The 17,071-nt window shown below is 32.9% G+C and overlaps 2 protein-coding genes across 3 annotated transcripts in view; one reads left to right on the top strand and one right to left on the bottom strand.

Moving 5' to 3' along the window:
* LOC101892697 (kinesin light chain) overlaps positions 1-17,071 on the bottom strand; it is a 176,183-nt gene that overhangs the window by 21,162 nt on the left and 137,950 nt on the right. For both annotated transcript variants that reach the window (XM_059129110.1, XM_059129109.1), the window contains exon 4: positions 9,972-10,451. In XM_059129110.1, coding sequence (XP_058985093.1) covers positions 9,972-10,451 — 480 coding nt within the window. The remainder of the gene's footprint in view (positions 1-9,971; positions 10,452-17,071) is intronic.
* On the top strand, positions 1,634-4,700 carry LOC131805650 (uncharacterized). The gene has a single exon (XM_059129111.1). The coding sequence runs from the start codon at positions 1,665-1,667 to the stop codon at positions 2,871-2,873; it is 1,209 nt and encodes a 402-aa protein (XP_058985094.1). The 5' UTR covers positions 1,634-1,664; the 3' UTR covers positions 2,874-4,700.

Here is a 17,071-nt window from a genome sequence, read left to right as displayed (position 1 = left end):
TCTCGAAATTGGCTGTTTATGTATTTGTCGTCAAATAATAATTGGTCAGATTGTGACAAAGAAATATTTGATATTTTCGTCAAATAACTTAATATAAAATTATATAAAAAAACTTCTTTTGGTAACAAAAAACACTTTAAACAAGTAAGCAAAGGCTATAGTCGTGCGGGGCCGACCATGTAATACGCAACAACACCACAATATGGTAGAAGCCCCTTTATGTCCAAATCCATTTTGGAAGACTTCGCTTTTGAAATTATGTCTGTCCAGATATTAACCTTAGCTTCTTGGCCAGGGACATTTGCCCAATATTTACTCTGTTGTGCTGTTAGTTGTTGTGGTCCATTTTACAGCTAATATAATCCAATGGTCATCCAAAATGCTACACTTACGCACTCTGTTGTGCTGTTAGTTGTTGTGATCCATTTTACAGCTAAATATAATCCAATGGTCATCCAAAATGCTACACTTCTTCCCTGTCCTTAACACTCTTCTCATGTAAAATTCCGTGTCGAATGGTTTCAATTGTGTGATCAGTAAAATTTTTCTGTTTTTGGTTCATTTGAACCACTAAATATTTTGCGATCAGCTCCAAATGCAAGAGGCCCCTCTGTATCTTCAAATTTAGACTCATTTATATGATTTGCTTGTCTACGATATTTGGCTATATATAAAAATCAACTGTTGTTCGTTGGTAATGGAATCAGTTGAAAACGGCTGCATAATTTGCATAATTTTTTTTACAAACGTTCATCATACCCCTACTTTTACGCCCACAATCTTGATTTATCTAAAATCTTTATATTCGCCAGATAATGAAGATATCGGTTTGAAAATTATTACACGAGATACTGTTGACTTTCCCTTTATTTGGGGGCTAAGGATCATATCAAATAAAGTTGTGTTAATTGCTACGCGTATAACTCAAGAACCGCTGATCTGATTTTAACGATTCACACAAAATCAGAATTGTTTTTTGGAAGAAATAGATAAAATCCCAAAAAATCGCGTAAAAATGTGAAATTTTAACATTTTCATTTTGACTTTTGTGGTGTGCAATAGTAATGTTTTAATTTGAATGATTTTTTTCCATTTTGACTTACTATTTTGGAATGTACATTTGTAGTGTTTTTTTTTTTTTTTTTAATTGAATTCTAATACGATGTGTAGTCTTTTTGGGTAGTATAAAGCGACGACAAATATGGAGTGGTGAACCTAAATAGATGATGTCAAATGGTCTGGCAACTCTGCTCGCATGCAAGTGTTTTTTTCTGTGTGTCGTCAAGCAAATAAAAATTTAATTATATTTTCGCAGTTATTGTGTCTTTAGAAATTATAAATTGTGATTTTTTAAATATATACATTTCAAGAGTTTGCAAAAGTGAGAAGTTTTTGTGAAACATAGTGTTTTTATACTATTTTACAAAATTTAATTTTGTGCGCGTTGATCATTTTTTTGTGTTTTAATATTCTTTTCTGTGTTTTTTATTTACAACGTAGTGTTTTTTCTTTTGTCTTTGACGTTTGTGCCTGATTCCCTTTTGCTGTCCTGTACGTATTAAATATTAAATTAGCTTTCCTGAGCATACTTTTAGGCTGTTACTGTAAATTTGTTATTACACTATTTCCCTAATACACTGTTTCCTTTAGTATTTCGAATTAACATGGATTGCTCGAACAAAAATTGCAAAATTACTAGTTTTAAAGAACGTTTACTAACATGTTGGCTATGCGATAAGCATGAACATTTAAAATGTGCAGGTCTTAATGGCCGCCATTTTGATGTTCTTACTGAACGCGAAAAATATGGTTTACGTTGGGCATGTATTGGTTGTAGGCCCTTAGAAATTAACTTTTATACTCACTTCAAAGAGTCTAAAACTGAATTAGCAGCTTTGAAGAAGGTTTTCGACGAAGCATTTTTAAAGCTTCAGAATTTTGAAAAAAAGTTTAATAATTTTCAATTCCCGGATGGATCTCCGAAACGAAAGAAATCCTCAGTTTTTGTACCTGGTGATGATTTGATCCGTTTAAATTCACCAGCTGTGGCTCAGCCACACAACGCTGCCAAATCTTTTGGCTCGGACATCCCACCCTCTATTGATGATAAAACTATTGAAATTGTTACAGGAAATGCTCCGGTCGAAATGCAATCTTCTAAAACCGTACCTATAGCTTCTCAATTCTTAGCGCCTGCAATTGTTGTTAACTCGTCCAGTACAATAGCTAATACTATTCCTGTAATTTCTACTGATAACACTAATAAGCAAACGTTATCGTCTCCACGTTCGGCAGAACCGTTAAGGGAAGCTTCTGTTACTGCAGAATCTAATAAGCCTTTCGTTCTCACCAAGCCTCGAGCGGTTATAGAAACAAAATCTGTTCCTGCAGATACATTTAAAAATAATCTATCTGTTTCTGCAGATACTATTAATGAAAAGTCTGTTTCTGCAGACATTAACAATGTAATCCTTACGCCTTCTGATTTAAATGAAAAGTCTGTTTCTGCAGACAATAATAACGAATTCCCTATGCCTTTGCCTACGGATCAACTTATTGTTGTAGCGCCGCGTAAAACTATATTTGTGTCTCGATTGCATCCCGATACTACAGTTGATAACCTTCGGTCTTACATAGAAACAAAAATTCCAAATTTACCTGATAATGGCATAAAAATTCTTAAATTTAACAAGTCCCAACCTCGCGATATTTCATCATTTAAAATCATTACTCCTGCTAAATTATTTAATTTAATAGTTAATAGAACGTTCTGGCCGGATGGATTGTTGGTAAAGGAATTTGTATTTAGGGAAAGAACAAACCCTGTTAATTTACCAGTTAATCTTTCAGTTGTACCATTGTCAAAAAACTAACTAAATCTCTATCTCTTCTCTATCAAAACGTGAGAGGTCTTAACACTAAACTTAGAAATATTTATTTAAAATCCTTTTACTGTGATTTCAAAATTTTGGTATTCACGGAAACATGGTTAAAACCACAAATTCGTGACACTGAGATTTTATCTGATCAGTACCAAATTTACAGAAAAGACAGATTAAATAAAATGGGTGGAGGAGTTTTTATTGCCGTTCATAATTCCATTGCCTCAGAACGTATTTTGGTTACAGAACACCCTAAGATTGAATTTGTTTGTGTTAAATTAAACTATCTAAATTGTAATTTTATTATAACTTGTTCATATATTCCTCCAAATTCAGACATGGATACTTATCTTATGCATTCAGCCTTAATAAAAGAGGTTTCATTATATCATTCCTCCAACGCGGAAATGATTTGTCTGGGGGATTTCAATCTGCCTAATCTAGCATGGGTCCCAGGAGAAAATATTGTAGATTATGTACCAGTATCTTCTATAGAACTTTCTACTGAGATGTCATCTTTTTGGGAAATCTTATTTGAGCAATGTCTTTATCAAATAAATTATATCTATAATGCAAAAGGTAAATTATTAGATTTAATTTTTTCTTCATCCTTAACTTCTTCTGTGTGCAGAATCCCTCCTTTCTCAGAGCCAGAGGATATGTATCATCCTACTCTTATGGTAGCCATTGAACTTAGTAACATTCAAACAAAACTTACTTCATCTCAAAATAAGTCGCGTAAGTTAAACTTTGGCAAGACTAACGTTGATCTGTTGCGTTCTACATTGTCCAATATAAATTGGTGTTTTGAAGGTAATTTGGATTTTCGTATTTCAAGCTTTTATAAAATAATTAACAATGCATTAGAAACCTCAGTCCCACTTGTGAAAATGTGCTGTGATAGGGGTCCAGTTTGGTTTACCCCACAACTTAGGCGCTTACGTAACATAAAAAGCAGGTTATTTAAAAAATTTAAAAAAATCAATTCTACCATAAACCTTACTAATTATACAAAAGCTAGAAGTTTATACAACACTGAAAATTCTAAATGTTACTCTGAATACCTAGTCAAGATGAGAAACAGCCTCTATAAAAATCCTAAGAACTTTTATAAATTCGTTAATTCAAAAAGAAAAGTTCGTGAATTTTCCAGTAGTATGCGATTCGGAAGTAGAGAATCGTGTGAACCTAAGGAAATAGCAGACATGTTTGCAGATTTTTTTCAAAGTACGTATTCCAAACATTCCAATAAAGGTGTAAAATACTCTTATAGTATTAATAAACTTAATCATTTTCCTCATATTATTCTCACATCAGATGAAGTGTTGAAAGGTCTACTTTCATTGAAATGTTCTAATTCACCGGGTCCAGATGGTGTACCGTCTTTCATTTTAAAGGCATGTGCACATGAACTATATCTTCCTCTATCAAGTATTTTTAATACTTCGTTAACCCTAGGGTATTATCCTCTTATTTGGCGTTCGAGCTTTATTATTCCATTGCATAAAGCTGACAGTCGATGTGTTATTGAAAATTATAGGGGCATTGCAAAACTAAGTGCAATTCCCAAACTTTTTGAGCGTTTGGTTACACAACGAATAACTCATTTCGTTACATCTATAGTATCACCGCACCAGCATGGTTTTGTTAAAGGAAGATCAACTTTGACAAATTTATTAGAACTGGTCTCTAATGTTCACACTGGATTCTCAAAAAATCTCCAAACTGATATTATATATACTGATTTCAGTAAAGCTTTCGATACGGTGGTGCATAATTTGTTAATATATAAACTTGACTTAATGGGTTTCTCTACAATTCTCCTAAAATGAATATCGTCTTATTTGCATGACCGTACCCAAAAGGTATCTTTTAATAATACTCTCTCTAAAAATATTACAGTATTTTCTGGTGTTCCTCAGGGTAGCCATTTAGGTCCACTACTTTTTGTACTTTATTTAAATGACCTTCCATCTATTATTCGCAATTCAAAAATATTAATGTTTGCTGACGATGTTAAACTTTTCTGCACACTTGATTCCCACAACGAATCGCTTAATCTGCAACAGGACTTGTATTCTCTTGCTCATTGGTGTAGTGTCAATGGAATGTCATTAAATTTAAAAAAATGTAAAAAATTGTCCTTATATAGATCTCAGCATATGAATTACAACTATTTCATTGGTTCTTACAAACTGGATAATGTTGACTCGTTTCTTGATCTTGGTGTCATATTAGATAATAAATTACGTTTTAATCTACATATTGAGTCTTGTGTTAATAAAGCAAAATCTTTACTAGGATTTATAAAACGTTGGTCAAAGGAATTCGACGACCCTTATGTAACCAAACGCTTATTTATCAGCCTTGTTCGACCTACTTTAGAATATGGCTGCGTACTTTGGAGTCCTTTTTATAAAATATACTCAAAAAAGATAGAGTCTGTACAGGTTCAATTTCTTTTGTTTGCTCTGAGAGGTTTAGGATGGAATTCAAATGAACTACTCCCACCTTATGAGAATCGGCTTAAACTTATCGATCTTCCTACACTAGAGAAAAGGAGATTAATGCTTAGATGTATTTTTATCATAAAACTTTTGCGTGGTCAAATTGATTCTGAGTTTTTAACTGGTGAAATTAAATTCAACGTCCCCACGCGAAATACGCGTTATTACATACCACTTAAACTAACATTAGCAAAATCGAACTATGAAATAAATAATCCTCTCCGAAGTTTATGTGCTGATTATAATAAATTATACAACACGATTTCTTTGTGTGAACCCTTGCATTTCATAAAAAACTCTATCCTACGTTCTTAGTTTATAAAATAGTTGCCAGACTTAGTTTCTGTGATTTAGTATTTGTATTGTTTAGTTTTACTGTAGTTTAGTTTAGATATTTTAATTATTTTAATAGTTAAACCGGCTGATGTTCTAATATAGCCGGTTTCCCAAGTCTACTAACCTCCTATAATCCGGACTATGGGGTGTACGTGCTCCCTACGTTATGGGGAGGTGGCCCTCTCGGTCGGCAGGGGCGGGAAAGTGAGGCGTTGGGAACGATCGAAAAAAAAAATAATTTAACGTGGTCAAACCAACGTTAAAGGATAATTACTTTTTTCAAAATTGCTAAAAAATCAAAAAAAAGCCTATAGCATTGCAAGAACTCTAAAATTGGGAAAAAACATTTTTTTCAATGGAATCAAATTTCAAAATAAAAGTAAGGACCAAACTTCGTAAGGACCTTTAAACATTCGCTGTAAAAAATCTGCGAACAAGTTGAAGATTTTTTTTTCAATTTGTTCATTAGTTACTATGCTTACAACTCAAGAACGTTTTGACGGATTTTCACAATTCATGCAACTTCGGAATGAAATCTTGGGAAAACATGCCAATAAAAATATAAAAGAAAAAATCCTTTTGGCGTGAAATGTTTTCAATTTAATAATTATATAAAAGTGTACATTTTTTATTGTTTTGAATTCTGAATTTATAATTAAAAAATGGAATAGTACCAAATACGATGTTAAATAGCGATCTTTCATGTCTGAAATTGGAATTTAGCTTTCAACTCCAGGATCTACATCGTGCTTCAGCTCGAAGATGCGAACACATTTAAACAAAAAAAAAAAAAACGGCAGAACGTTATGGGACTCAAAAAGAAGAGGGAAAAGGATTTCCATTCTTTCAGAAATTCTTCCTAAACTTTCTAAGGTATCGTGATCGCTTTTGTAGTTCTGGATATTGGTCATAACCCCCGGATAAGGATACAATCCGATTTCAAGTATATCATACATTTTAACCATATTTTCATACTAATTTCGGCAAATGTTGGTAATTTGGGAAGACACTATCCTTGCAAAAAATGATCACGTTTTGTATAACCATCATATTATTTAAGGAACCGGATATTTGTTTAATCGTCTTTGAATTATACTATGATAAAAGATATGGACATTATGGGGTCTCCAACGCGCAATTTCCATGACAAATACTACTTATTACTTTAAAAAACGAGTAAAAAATTAAGTTCGACCGGGCAGAACTATTATTATCTTACCTTAGGATAAATTAAACATTTTTTATAAAAGTACCTGAATTGAAGCGTGTTTCACTTTAAACTTCAAATACCAGAAAGATGGTTTGGTTAACTTAGTCAAAGTTAACTTATCAAAAACCATAAAGTGATATATATATATATATATATATATATATATATATATATATATATATATATATATATATATATATATATATATATATATATATATATATATATATATATATATATATATATATATATTATTTTTACCATCGTTCTCCACTAATAAACTAACGTTGTTTTTATAAAAACAACAAAAAAAGGGGATAAAGCCTGACCATTTTACAACAACAAAATACTACGGTATCCCGAACAAACAAGCCACACTGTTCTATTAATAGACAAGGCACGGTCGACGAAGGGGTTTTTGTTGTAACAGACAAAACCAACTTACATGGTTATTCTACTTCGTTCAGGTTGAACGAAAGCATAACAAGTGGAGAAAGATGTAAATGTTTATAAGTGCGGTTGTAAGATTTAGAAGTCTTTCCAAAAGAATTTTAGTTTTATTTAATTCTTTGGTTCCTCTTCTATTGAGCTTACGATCTCGTCACTTGGGTAAAAAATGTTTTTTGTCATAGAAGTTATTTTTAAAATAACTTCTGGGGAGAATATCCCAGACAAAAAACAAGGGAACTGATGAGGATTGGTGGCTCTTTCCGAAACCTAGGTATTCCCTGCCTTACCCCCTGGTAAACATTACCATCGTTCTCCACTAATAAACTAACGTTGTTTTTATAAAAACAACAAAAAAAGGGATAAAGCCTGACCATTTTGCAACAACAAAATACTACGGTATCCCGAACAAACAAGGCACACTGTTCTATTAATAGACAAGGCACGGTCGACGAAGGGGTTTTTGTTGTAACAGACAAAACCAACTTACATGGTTATTCTACTTCGTTCAGGTTGAACGAAAGCATAACAAGTGGAGAAAGATGTAAATGTTTATAAGTGCGATTGTAAGATTTAGAAGACTTTCCAAAAGAATTTTAGTTTTATTTAATTCTTTGGTTCATCTTCTATTGAGCTTACGATCTCGTCACTTGGGTAAAAAATGTTTTTTGTCATAGAAGTTATTTTTAAAATAACTTCTGGGGAGAATATCCCAGACAAAAAACAAGGGAACTGATGAGGATTGGTGGCTCTTTCCGAAACCTAGGGATATATATATATATATATATATATATATATATATATATATATATATATATATATATATATATATATATATATATATATATATATATATATATATATATATATATATATTATTTTTACCATCGTTCTCCACTAATAAACTAACGTTGTTTTTATAAAAACAACAAAAAAAGGGGATAAAGCCTGACCATTTTACAACAACAAAATACTACGGTATCCCGAACAAACAAGCCACACTGTTCTATTAATAGACAAGGCACGGTCGACGAAGGGGTTTTTGTTGTAACAGACAAAACCAACTTACATGGTTATTCTACTTCGTTCAGGTTGAACGAAAGCATAACAAGTGGAGAAAGATGTAAATGTTTATAAGTGCGGTTGTAAGATTTAGAAGACTTTCCAAAAGAATTTTAGTTTTATTTAATTCTTTGGTTCCCCTTCTATTGAGCTTACGATCTCGTCACTTGGGTAAAAAATGTTTTTTGTCATAGAAGTTATTTTTAAAATAACTTCTGGGGAGAATATCCCAGACAAAAAACAAGGGAACTGATGAGGATTGGTGGCTCTTTCCGAAACCTAGGTATTCCCTGCCTTACCCCCTGGTAAACATTACCATCGTTCTCCACTAATAAACTAACGTTGTTTTTATAAAAACAACAAAAAAAGGGATAAAGCCTGACCATTTTGCAACAACAAAATACTACGGTATCCCGAACAAACAAGCCACACTGTTCTATTAATAGACAAGGCACGGTCGACGAAGGGGTTTTTGTTGTAACAGACAAAACCAACTTACATGGTTATTCTACTTCGTTCAGGTTGAACGAAAGCATAACAAGTGGAGAAAGATGTAAATGTTTATAAGTGCGATTGTAAGATTTAGAAGACTTTCCAAAAGAATTTTAGTTTTTTTTATTTCTTTGGTTCCTCTTCTATTGAGCTTACGATCTCGTCACTTGGGTAAAAAATGTTTTTTGTCATAGAAGTTATTTTTAAAAAAATAACTTCTGGGGAGAATATCCCAGACAAAAAACAAGGGAACTGATGAGGATTGGTGGCTCTTTCCGAAACCTAGGTATTCCCTGCCTTACCCCCTGGTAAACATTACCATCGTTCTCCACTAATAAACTAACGTTGTTTTTATAAAAACAACAAAAAAGGGATAAAGCCTGACCATTTTGCAACAACAAAATACTACGGTATCCCGAACAAACAGGCCACACTGTTCTATTAATAGACAAGGCACGGTCGACGAAGGGGTTTTTGTTGTAACAGACAAAACCAACTTACATGGTTATTCTACTTCGTTCAGGTTTTAGAAGTTTTTGGAACAGTCCATGGCCCTATGCGCTTGGTAACTGTATTAATTGAAAATAAAAAAAATATTTACCCTATACATGTGTCAAAGTCCTAAAATGCTAATGACTAGACAAAATGCATTATGGGAAAATAGTTAATGTAAAAAATAAGTAGAGGCGCTGCTCACAACAGAAACATGTTAGCATAAAAACATAGTTACAGAGGAGTTTTACGAATAAAATGTACTGTAGACCAAAAATTTGGGCTTAAAATTGTCCATTGACATTTGAAATTATGGTATTATAACAACATCCCCCTGGTCACAATATTTTGATTCTGACTAGTCCTAATTTAATGATGTTAACAACGCCACCTTCATGTTAGTCACAGCCGGTGGTCAAAAACAAATAATACTACGTTAACTACATACATATTTTAATATAGATTTGATTGTTTTAAATTATCTGTATGATTTACATATAGTATATGTAAACTTTAATTTATAAGTATATATCACTTACTTACCTGCCAAATTGGCTTATTTTTGCTATCAATCGCACCAAACTCTTTTTCGTGTGCTCTTGTTAAAACCTGTTTATATAAAATTTCAGCTTCAGCATACTTCCCTTGCTTTAAATAACAACTTGCCAAATTGTTCTTAGTTTTGGCTACATTTGGATCATCGGGGCCAAGTTTCGATTCATATATTTCTAGGGCTCTCTGGTAGTATTTCTCAACTTCATCATATTTTCCTTGATTTTGGCATAAAAGAGCCAAGTTATTTAGTTGTTTTGCAACATCTGGGTGATCTTTTCCTAATACTTTCTCTCGAATTTCAAGAGCTCGTTTGCACAAGGGCTCAGCGTCTTTATATTTACCACGTTTGCCATAAAGGACAGCAAGATTGTTTAGAGTCGCTGCAACAGCAGGGTGGTTTTCTCCCAGGGTTTTACCCCTTATAGACAATGCATCATTTAATAAGTTGGCCGCTTCCTTGTACTTGTTCTAAAATGAAGAGTAATAATAAAATAAAAGAACAATGTAAGTTGTGCTTAAACCGTAAAATCATTGACAAGAAAATTAATATTGAATTAGAGTTAAACATTCACAGTAGGTTTCGTGCAGAATACCTAAATAAAATGTGTAAATTTTAACACTTTCAGCACTTTTTGTTATTATTACTTATTTATTATATCGTTCATACAAGTAAATAAAATACCAAAGTGTTCATATGAAAAACTATTCATATGTTAGGAACATTTTAAGCTATTGAAGTTTTTCTTTTTTGATTCTGAGACTCGAGAGCTTAAAACTGTAATAAATTGAAGAATGCTTGCCTGTCATCTTCTACACAATTCTTTTTACGTTTTATGCAAATTAACGATTCCATAATGATCTTGTTGGTTTTATTTATTAATGTAAAGGATTCATGTGTTGTGGACGTGACGGAAATAAATATCATCACGTAAATCAAATGACCTACAATGATACCCTTTGGGACTTCAATCTTTATTTTAGGAGATTTTCAATGGGACTATGGAATTTCAAATGTCCTTTATAGTAACTTGAATTTCATTATGTTATAATAAGTGGCTGAATGACTTTGGTTAAATCGAGATATGGTGTAAAATACATATTCAACAGTGTTTAAAGTGGCTGGCAGTTTGCCTTTGAGATTTACTATGCTGTGCAGTGTGGCCATTTTTGCACCTAAATTTAGCATTTATTTTTTGTATTTAGCAGCAAAATTTTCATTTAGCATTTAGCATTTTTCTTAGCTTTTTGAAATTATTAGTTTAGCATTTCTTAGCATTTTTTTTGTCCAAAATTTTTTAATATTTTAGTACTTCCTTATAAATCCAATTTTTCTTAAATCTAAATAATTAAATTACATGAACATTTTGAACGAAATTATTATTTTAGAAAAGCAATGGCAAAAGCTAAGTACATATGAATGGGCAAACATAAACTCAACGATTTATTTTTGGATATGTGTATAAGAATTTTAAAATGCTTTAAATGAAAAACCAAGATTTTCTCTAGTTTTAGTTTAGTAACACAGAAGTTGGAAGAGTTTTCAGTGGCATGAACCTTATAAAAGCAGAAATTAGAAATAGAATGATCTTATACACCATGAATTCACTAAATTAGAAGAGGATTGAAAAGATTAAATAAAGGTTGTGAAAGTTTTAAGATTACAAACGATCTCATTCTAATCATCATTCGGTCTCGAATTTTCACTTAGCAGGACTTATAAAATTTAAAAACAGATGTTGGACCTTATTGGTCATCCTTCCAAATAACCTTCATGGATCTGGAACCATTTTTTTTTAAACCTGTCATCTCTAAGAAATTTCATGCTTTGGACCGAAGTAATGCATATTCTTATAGAATTTGCACTATATTGAAGCTTAAAAAAGGAGTCATGCTAATGGCTATTCAGAATAATGTTTGTAAATTAAGGTTTCTCTATATGAATTGTTGTAAAAAAGATTTGAAGTGCGCCATTCTTGTATTTCTTAATTCGCCTGGAATTCACTTTCAGCATTTCGGTGGAATAGACACTTTGGTATTTTTTCCCACAAAAATTGGGGCCCATTTTTCCGCTAACTGTTATCCGATGGCCATCCAAAATGCTTGGCAGGACCGATACCAAACCCCCACTTAAAATTTCCTAAGGATCGGGCGATAATTATGACGTGTCAGAAAACTTTCAGTTTTTGGTCCATTTGGACCCCTTAATATCTTGCGATCATCTCCAAAAACATCAGGCTCCTATTCTTACACTAACACCACCTTCATATAACATTTCGTGAGGATCGGGCCAAAAATGTGCCCTGTATATAATATCCTAACAATATAGTGTTGTAAGCAGTAAAAATATTACAAAATGTAAAATTCAATATTCAAAAAATATAAGAAAATATCACAACTCAATATTTTCATCTTTATTGGGATCTTTTCATGAGTTTTTGTATAGATTTCTTTCTTTCATGTCAAGAGGGAATTCTGAATTGACAAGATTAGTCAAAATCAGTCCAGCTATTTTTTAGATGTAAGTATTCTAGCGAATATATGTCGCTATACAAACATCTAATACCTTTACTATCGACATCTACGTAACGGTCAGAATTTACCTTTTCGTCTTTTTGTAATTTCACCGGGATTAAGAATATTCGCGGTTTAATGGGAAAATTGTTTTTTTTTTTTTTTTTTTTTTTAACACAATACTTATGGTCTATTTCACCCGCTCAATATTATCCGATGGTCATTTAAAATGGAAAGCTTCTGCCCTATTGTGACCTGTAGCGTGCTTGCAAATTAACATAGCTAGATCGGCTCAACTCAGCGAGATTGGAAGACCAATATATACTTTCCTATGTGGGAAGCCAAAATTTCGAAGTGTTATATAATTTTTGCCCAATCAAACTAATAATACCCCCAACACATAGTGTTGCAGGGTTTAAAAACGTGTTTATATTTAGCATTATTATTTGGCATTGTGGCCACACTGATGCTGTGGCTGTGAGAACGTCGCAACTCAGTTGGCAGTCAAAGTCATCAAAAATAAAAACCGCAAACATTGCTTTGATGTGTTGCGAACACATCGACATTACCTAACTTTGATTGTGCCTTTGCTGTGAAAATGGTGCAGAACAGTTGGCAGTCACAGTCAGCCGAGAGAATAACGAAAACTCTAGCTGTGCTGTGATAATTTCAACATCATATGATGTTTTCAGTGCTGCGATATCGACACAGCACAGTTGACAGTCACGTTCATTAAAAACGAAAATGTTGTCGTGATCAGTTGCAAATTCCATGACTTTGGCTATAATGTGGCAACAGATGTTCTTTTTGATAGCAGCGACCACCATACTATGAAATATTCACAGCGCAGTTAAAATCACGTGGAATGAAGATGATAACAGCACAGTACAGCAACAGTATTGGTTGGACTGTAACTGCCAGCAGTCTATATTTGTGTTTTGCTGTTTTTTCATACTTCGGCAATTATCTGGGTGGCTACGTTTTTCATACCACATCTAATCCAGCCCTGCGGTGAAATGTCATTTTACAGTTGTCTACATTTAGGTGAAACCACAGAGTGTGTGCTTTGCATTATAAGTAGTAAGAAGTAAATTTATTTACTTCAAAACTATTTAGATAGCCTGGTTCAATGGTGTCCACACAATTTAAGTATGGATTTAAATTTAAGCAAATGTAAACATATGTGCTTCTCCAGATCTTCTTCCTTGATATTGCAATATAATATTGACCGTCATTTATTACCAACTGTAGACTCATTTGTCGATGAAACCAAAACTAAATTTTAAAAGCTAAGTAATAACAATGGTATTTAAAGCAAATGATTTTCTAGGTTTTGTAAAACGGTGGAACGGAGGAAATGCGGGAGTACAATACGTATAAAGTTTGGGTCAATCCTATGAAGACCAATAGCATACGACTTAGCGACTTGAAAACAATGCAGTACTCATCAGGTGTAATCCATAATACGAATTATCAAAAATGAATTTAAATTCGTCGATTTTATTCTGTAGACTCTGAGAATTAATATGTGATACATTTAAACAATTTTTAGTTGCCCAGTATTTTAACTAAGTTACGGTCTTGGAGTCTCTATTCACATTTTCATTTCATTTAATTACATTCAATACAAAGAAAGCCATTGGAGGCCAATTATGCATGTATTGGTAGAAATTAACAGTAATAAGAATCAGAATGACCCCCAAGCCATATGAATATTGTAAAATTAAAATAAAGTTTAGGATCCCACAACAGTTATTTTATGCATCGTATTCAACATTGAAATGCGATTTCAATAACTTCTTATATGTGGAGTAAGAATAGCCAAATTTTCTCAGCAAACTTGGAAAACAGTTCCAGACTCGGTAAACACGAACTAGGAAGGAGTGTTCAAAAGTAGAAGTTCGTACCAATGGAGCATCAATTTGTATATTACGCGACATTTCACCCTCCCCATTAGCTATTCAAAATTGTTTTTTAAATTGCAACAGTAATGCCCGAATATTTCAAGCACTGCAGAATTTTTTTCAATTTCTAATCCATGTCCTTATTTTCTACTACCCATGTTTCTCCATGTCGTTTCTATCCATGGCCATGTTTTTCGTAGGAATTTTATATATATTTTTCGTAGGAATTTTATATATATATATATATATATATATATATATATATATATATATATATATATATATATATATATATATTAAGAAAAGGTTAAATAAAGGTTGTGAAAGTTTTAAGATTACAAACGATCTCATTCTAATCATCATTCGGTCTCGAATTTTCACTTAGCAGGACTTAAAACATTTTAATAAAATCATATAAAATTTAAAAACAGATGTTGGACCTTATTGGTCATCCTTCCAAATAACCTTCATGGATCTGGAACCATTTTTTTTTAAACCTGTCATCTCTAAGAAATTTCATGCTTTGGACCGAAGTAATGCATATTCTTATAGAATTTGCACTATATTGAAGCTTAAAAAAGGAGTCATGCTAATGGCTATTCAGACTAATGTTTGTAAATTAAGGTTTCTCTATATTAATTGATGTAAAAAAGATTTGAAGTGCGCCATTCATGTATTTCTTAATTCGCCTGGAATTCACTTTCAGCATTTCGGTGGAATAGACACTTTGGTATTTTTTCCCACAAAAATTGGGGCCCATTTTTCCGCTAACTGTTATCCGATGGCCATCCAAAATGCTTGGCAGGACCGATACCAAACCCCCACTTAAAATTTCCTAAGGATCGGGCGATAATTATGACGTGTCAGAAAACTTTCAGTTTTTGGTCCATTTGGACCCCTTAATATCTTGCGATCATCTCCAAAAACATCAGGCTCCTATTCTTACACTAACACCACCTTCATATAACATTTCGTGAGGATCGGGCCAAAAATGTGCCCTGTATATAATATCCTAACAATATAGTGTTGTAAGCAGTAAAAATATTACAAAATGTAAAATTCAATATTCAAAAAATATAAGAAAATATCACAACTCAATATTTTCATCTTTATTGGGATCTTTTCATGAGTTTTTGTCTAGATTTCTTTCTTTCATGTCAAGAGGGAATTCTGAATTGACAAGATTAGTCAAAATCAGTCCAGCTATTTTTTAGATGTAAGTATTCTAGCGAATATATGTCGCTATACAAACATGTAATACCTTTACTATCGACATCTACGTAACGGTCAGAATTTACCTTTTCGTCTTTTTGTAATTTCACCGGGATTAAGAATATTCGCGGTTTAATGGGAAAATTGTTTTTTTTTTTTTTTTTTTTTTTTTTTTAACACAATACTTATGGTCTATTTCACCCGCTCAATATTATCCGATGGTCATTTAAAATGGAAAGCTTCTGCCCTATTGTGACCTGTAGCGTGCTTGCAAATTAACATAGCTAGATCGGCTCAACTCAGCGAGATTGGAAGACCAATATATACTTTCCTATGTCGGAAGCCAAAATTTCGAAGTGTTATATAATTTTTGCCCAATCAAACTAATAATACCCCCAACACATAGTGTTGCAGGGTTTAAAAACGTGTTTACATTTAGCATTATTATTTGGCATTGTGGCCACACTGATGCTGTGGCTGTGAGAACGTCGCAACTCAGTTGGCAGTCAAAGTCATCAAAAATAAAAACCGCAAACATTGCTTTGATGTGTTGCGAACACATCGACATTACCTAACTTTGATTGTGCCTTTGCTGTGAAAATGGTGCAGAACAGCTGGCAGTCACAGTCAGCCGAGAGAATAACGAAAACTCTTGCTGTGCTGTGATAATTTCAACATCATATGATGTTTTCAGTGCTGCGATATCGACACAGCACAGTTGACAGTCACGTTCATTAAAAACGAAAATGTTGTCGTGATCAGTTGCAAATTCCATGACTTTGGCTATAATGTGGCAACAGATGTTCTTTTTGATAGCAGCGACCACCATACTATGAAATATTCACAGCGCAGTTAAAATCACGTGGAATGAAGATGATAACAGCACAGTACAGCAACAGTATTGGTTGGACTGTAACTGCCAGCAGTCTATATTTGTGTTTTGCTGTTTTTTCATACTTCGGCAATTATCTGGGTGGCTACGTTTTTCATACCACATCCAATCCAGCCCTGCGGTGAAATGTCATTTTACAGTTGTCTACATTTAGGTGAAACCACAGAGTGTGTGCTTTGCATTATAAGTAGTAAGAAGTAAATTTATTTACTTCAAAACTATTTAGATAGCCTGGTTCAATAGTGTCCACACAATTTAAGTATGGATTTAAATTTAAGCAAATGTAAACATATGTGCTTCTCCAGATCTTCTTCCTTGATATTGCAATATAATATTGACCGTCATTTATTACCAACTGTAGAATCATTTGTCGATGAAACCAAAACTAAATTTTAAAAGCTAAGTAATAACAATGGTATTTAAAGCAAATGATTTTCTAGGTTTTGTAAAACGGTGGAACGGAGGAAATGCGGGAGTACAATACGTATAAAGTTTGGGTCAATCCTATGAAGACCAATAGCATACGACTTAGCGACTTGAAAACAATGCAGTACTCATCAGGTGTAATC

This window comes from Musca domestica, unplaced genomic scaffold, assembly GCF_030504385.1.
Source record: "Musca domestica strain aabys unplaced genomic scaffold, Musca_domestica.polishedcontigs.V.1.1 6, whole genome shotgun sequence".
Lineage (NCBI taxonomy): Eukaryota > Metazoa > Arthropoda > Insecta > Diptera > Muscidae > Musca > Musca domestica.
Note: the sequence above shows the minus strand (reverse complement) of the source record. Positions and strands in the feature narration are given on the sequence as shown.

What these genes read in the sequence shown, in the direction of transcription:
- LOC131805650 (XM_059129111.1), top strand. Translation starts at nt 1,665, where the DNA reads ATGGATTGCTCGAACAAAAATTGCAAAATTACTAGTTTTAAAGAACGT.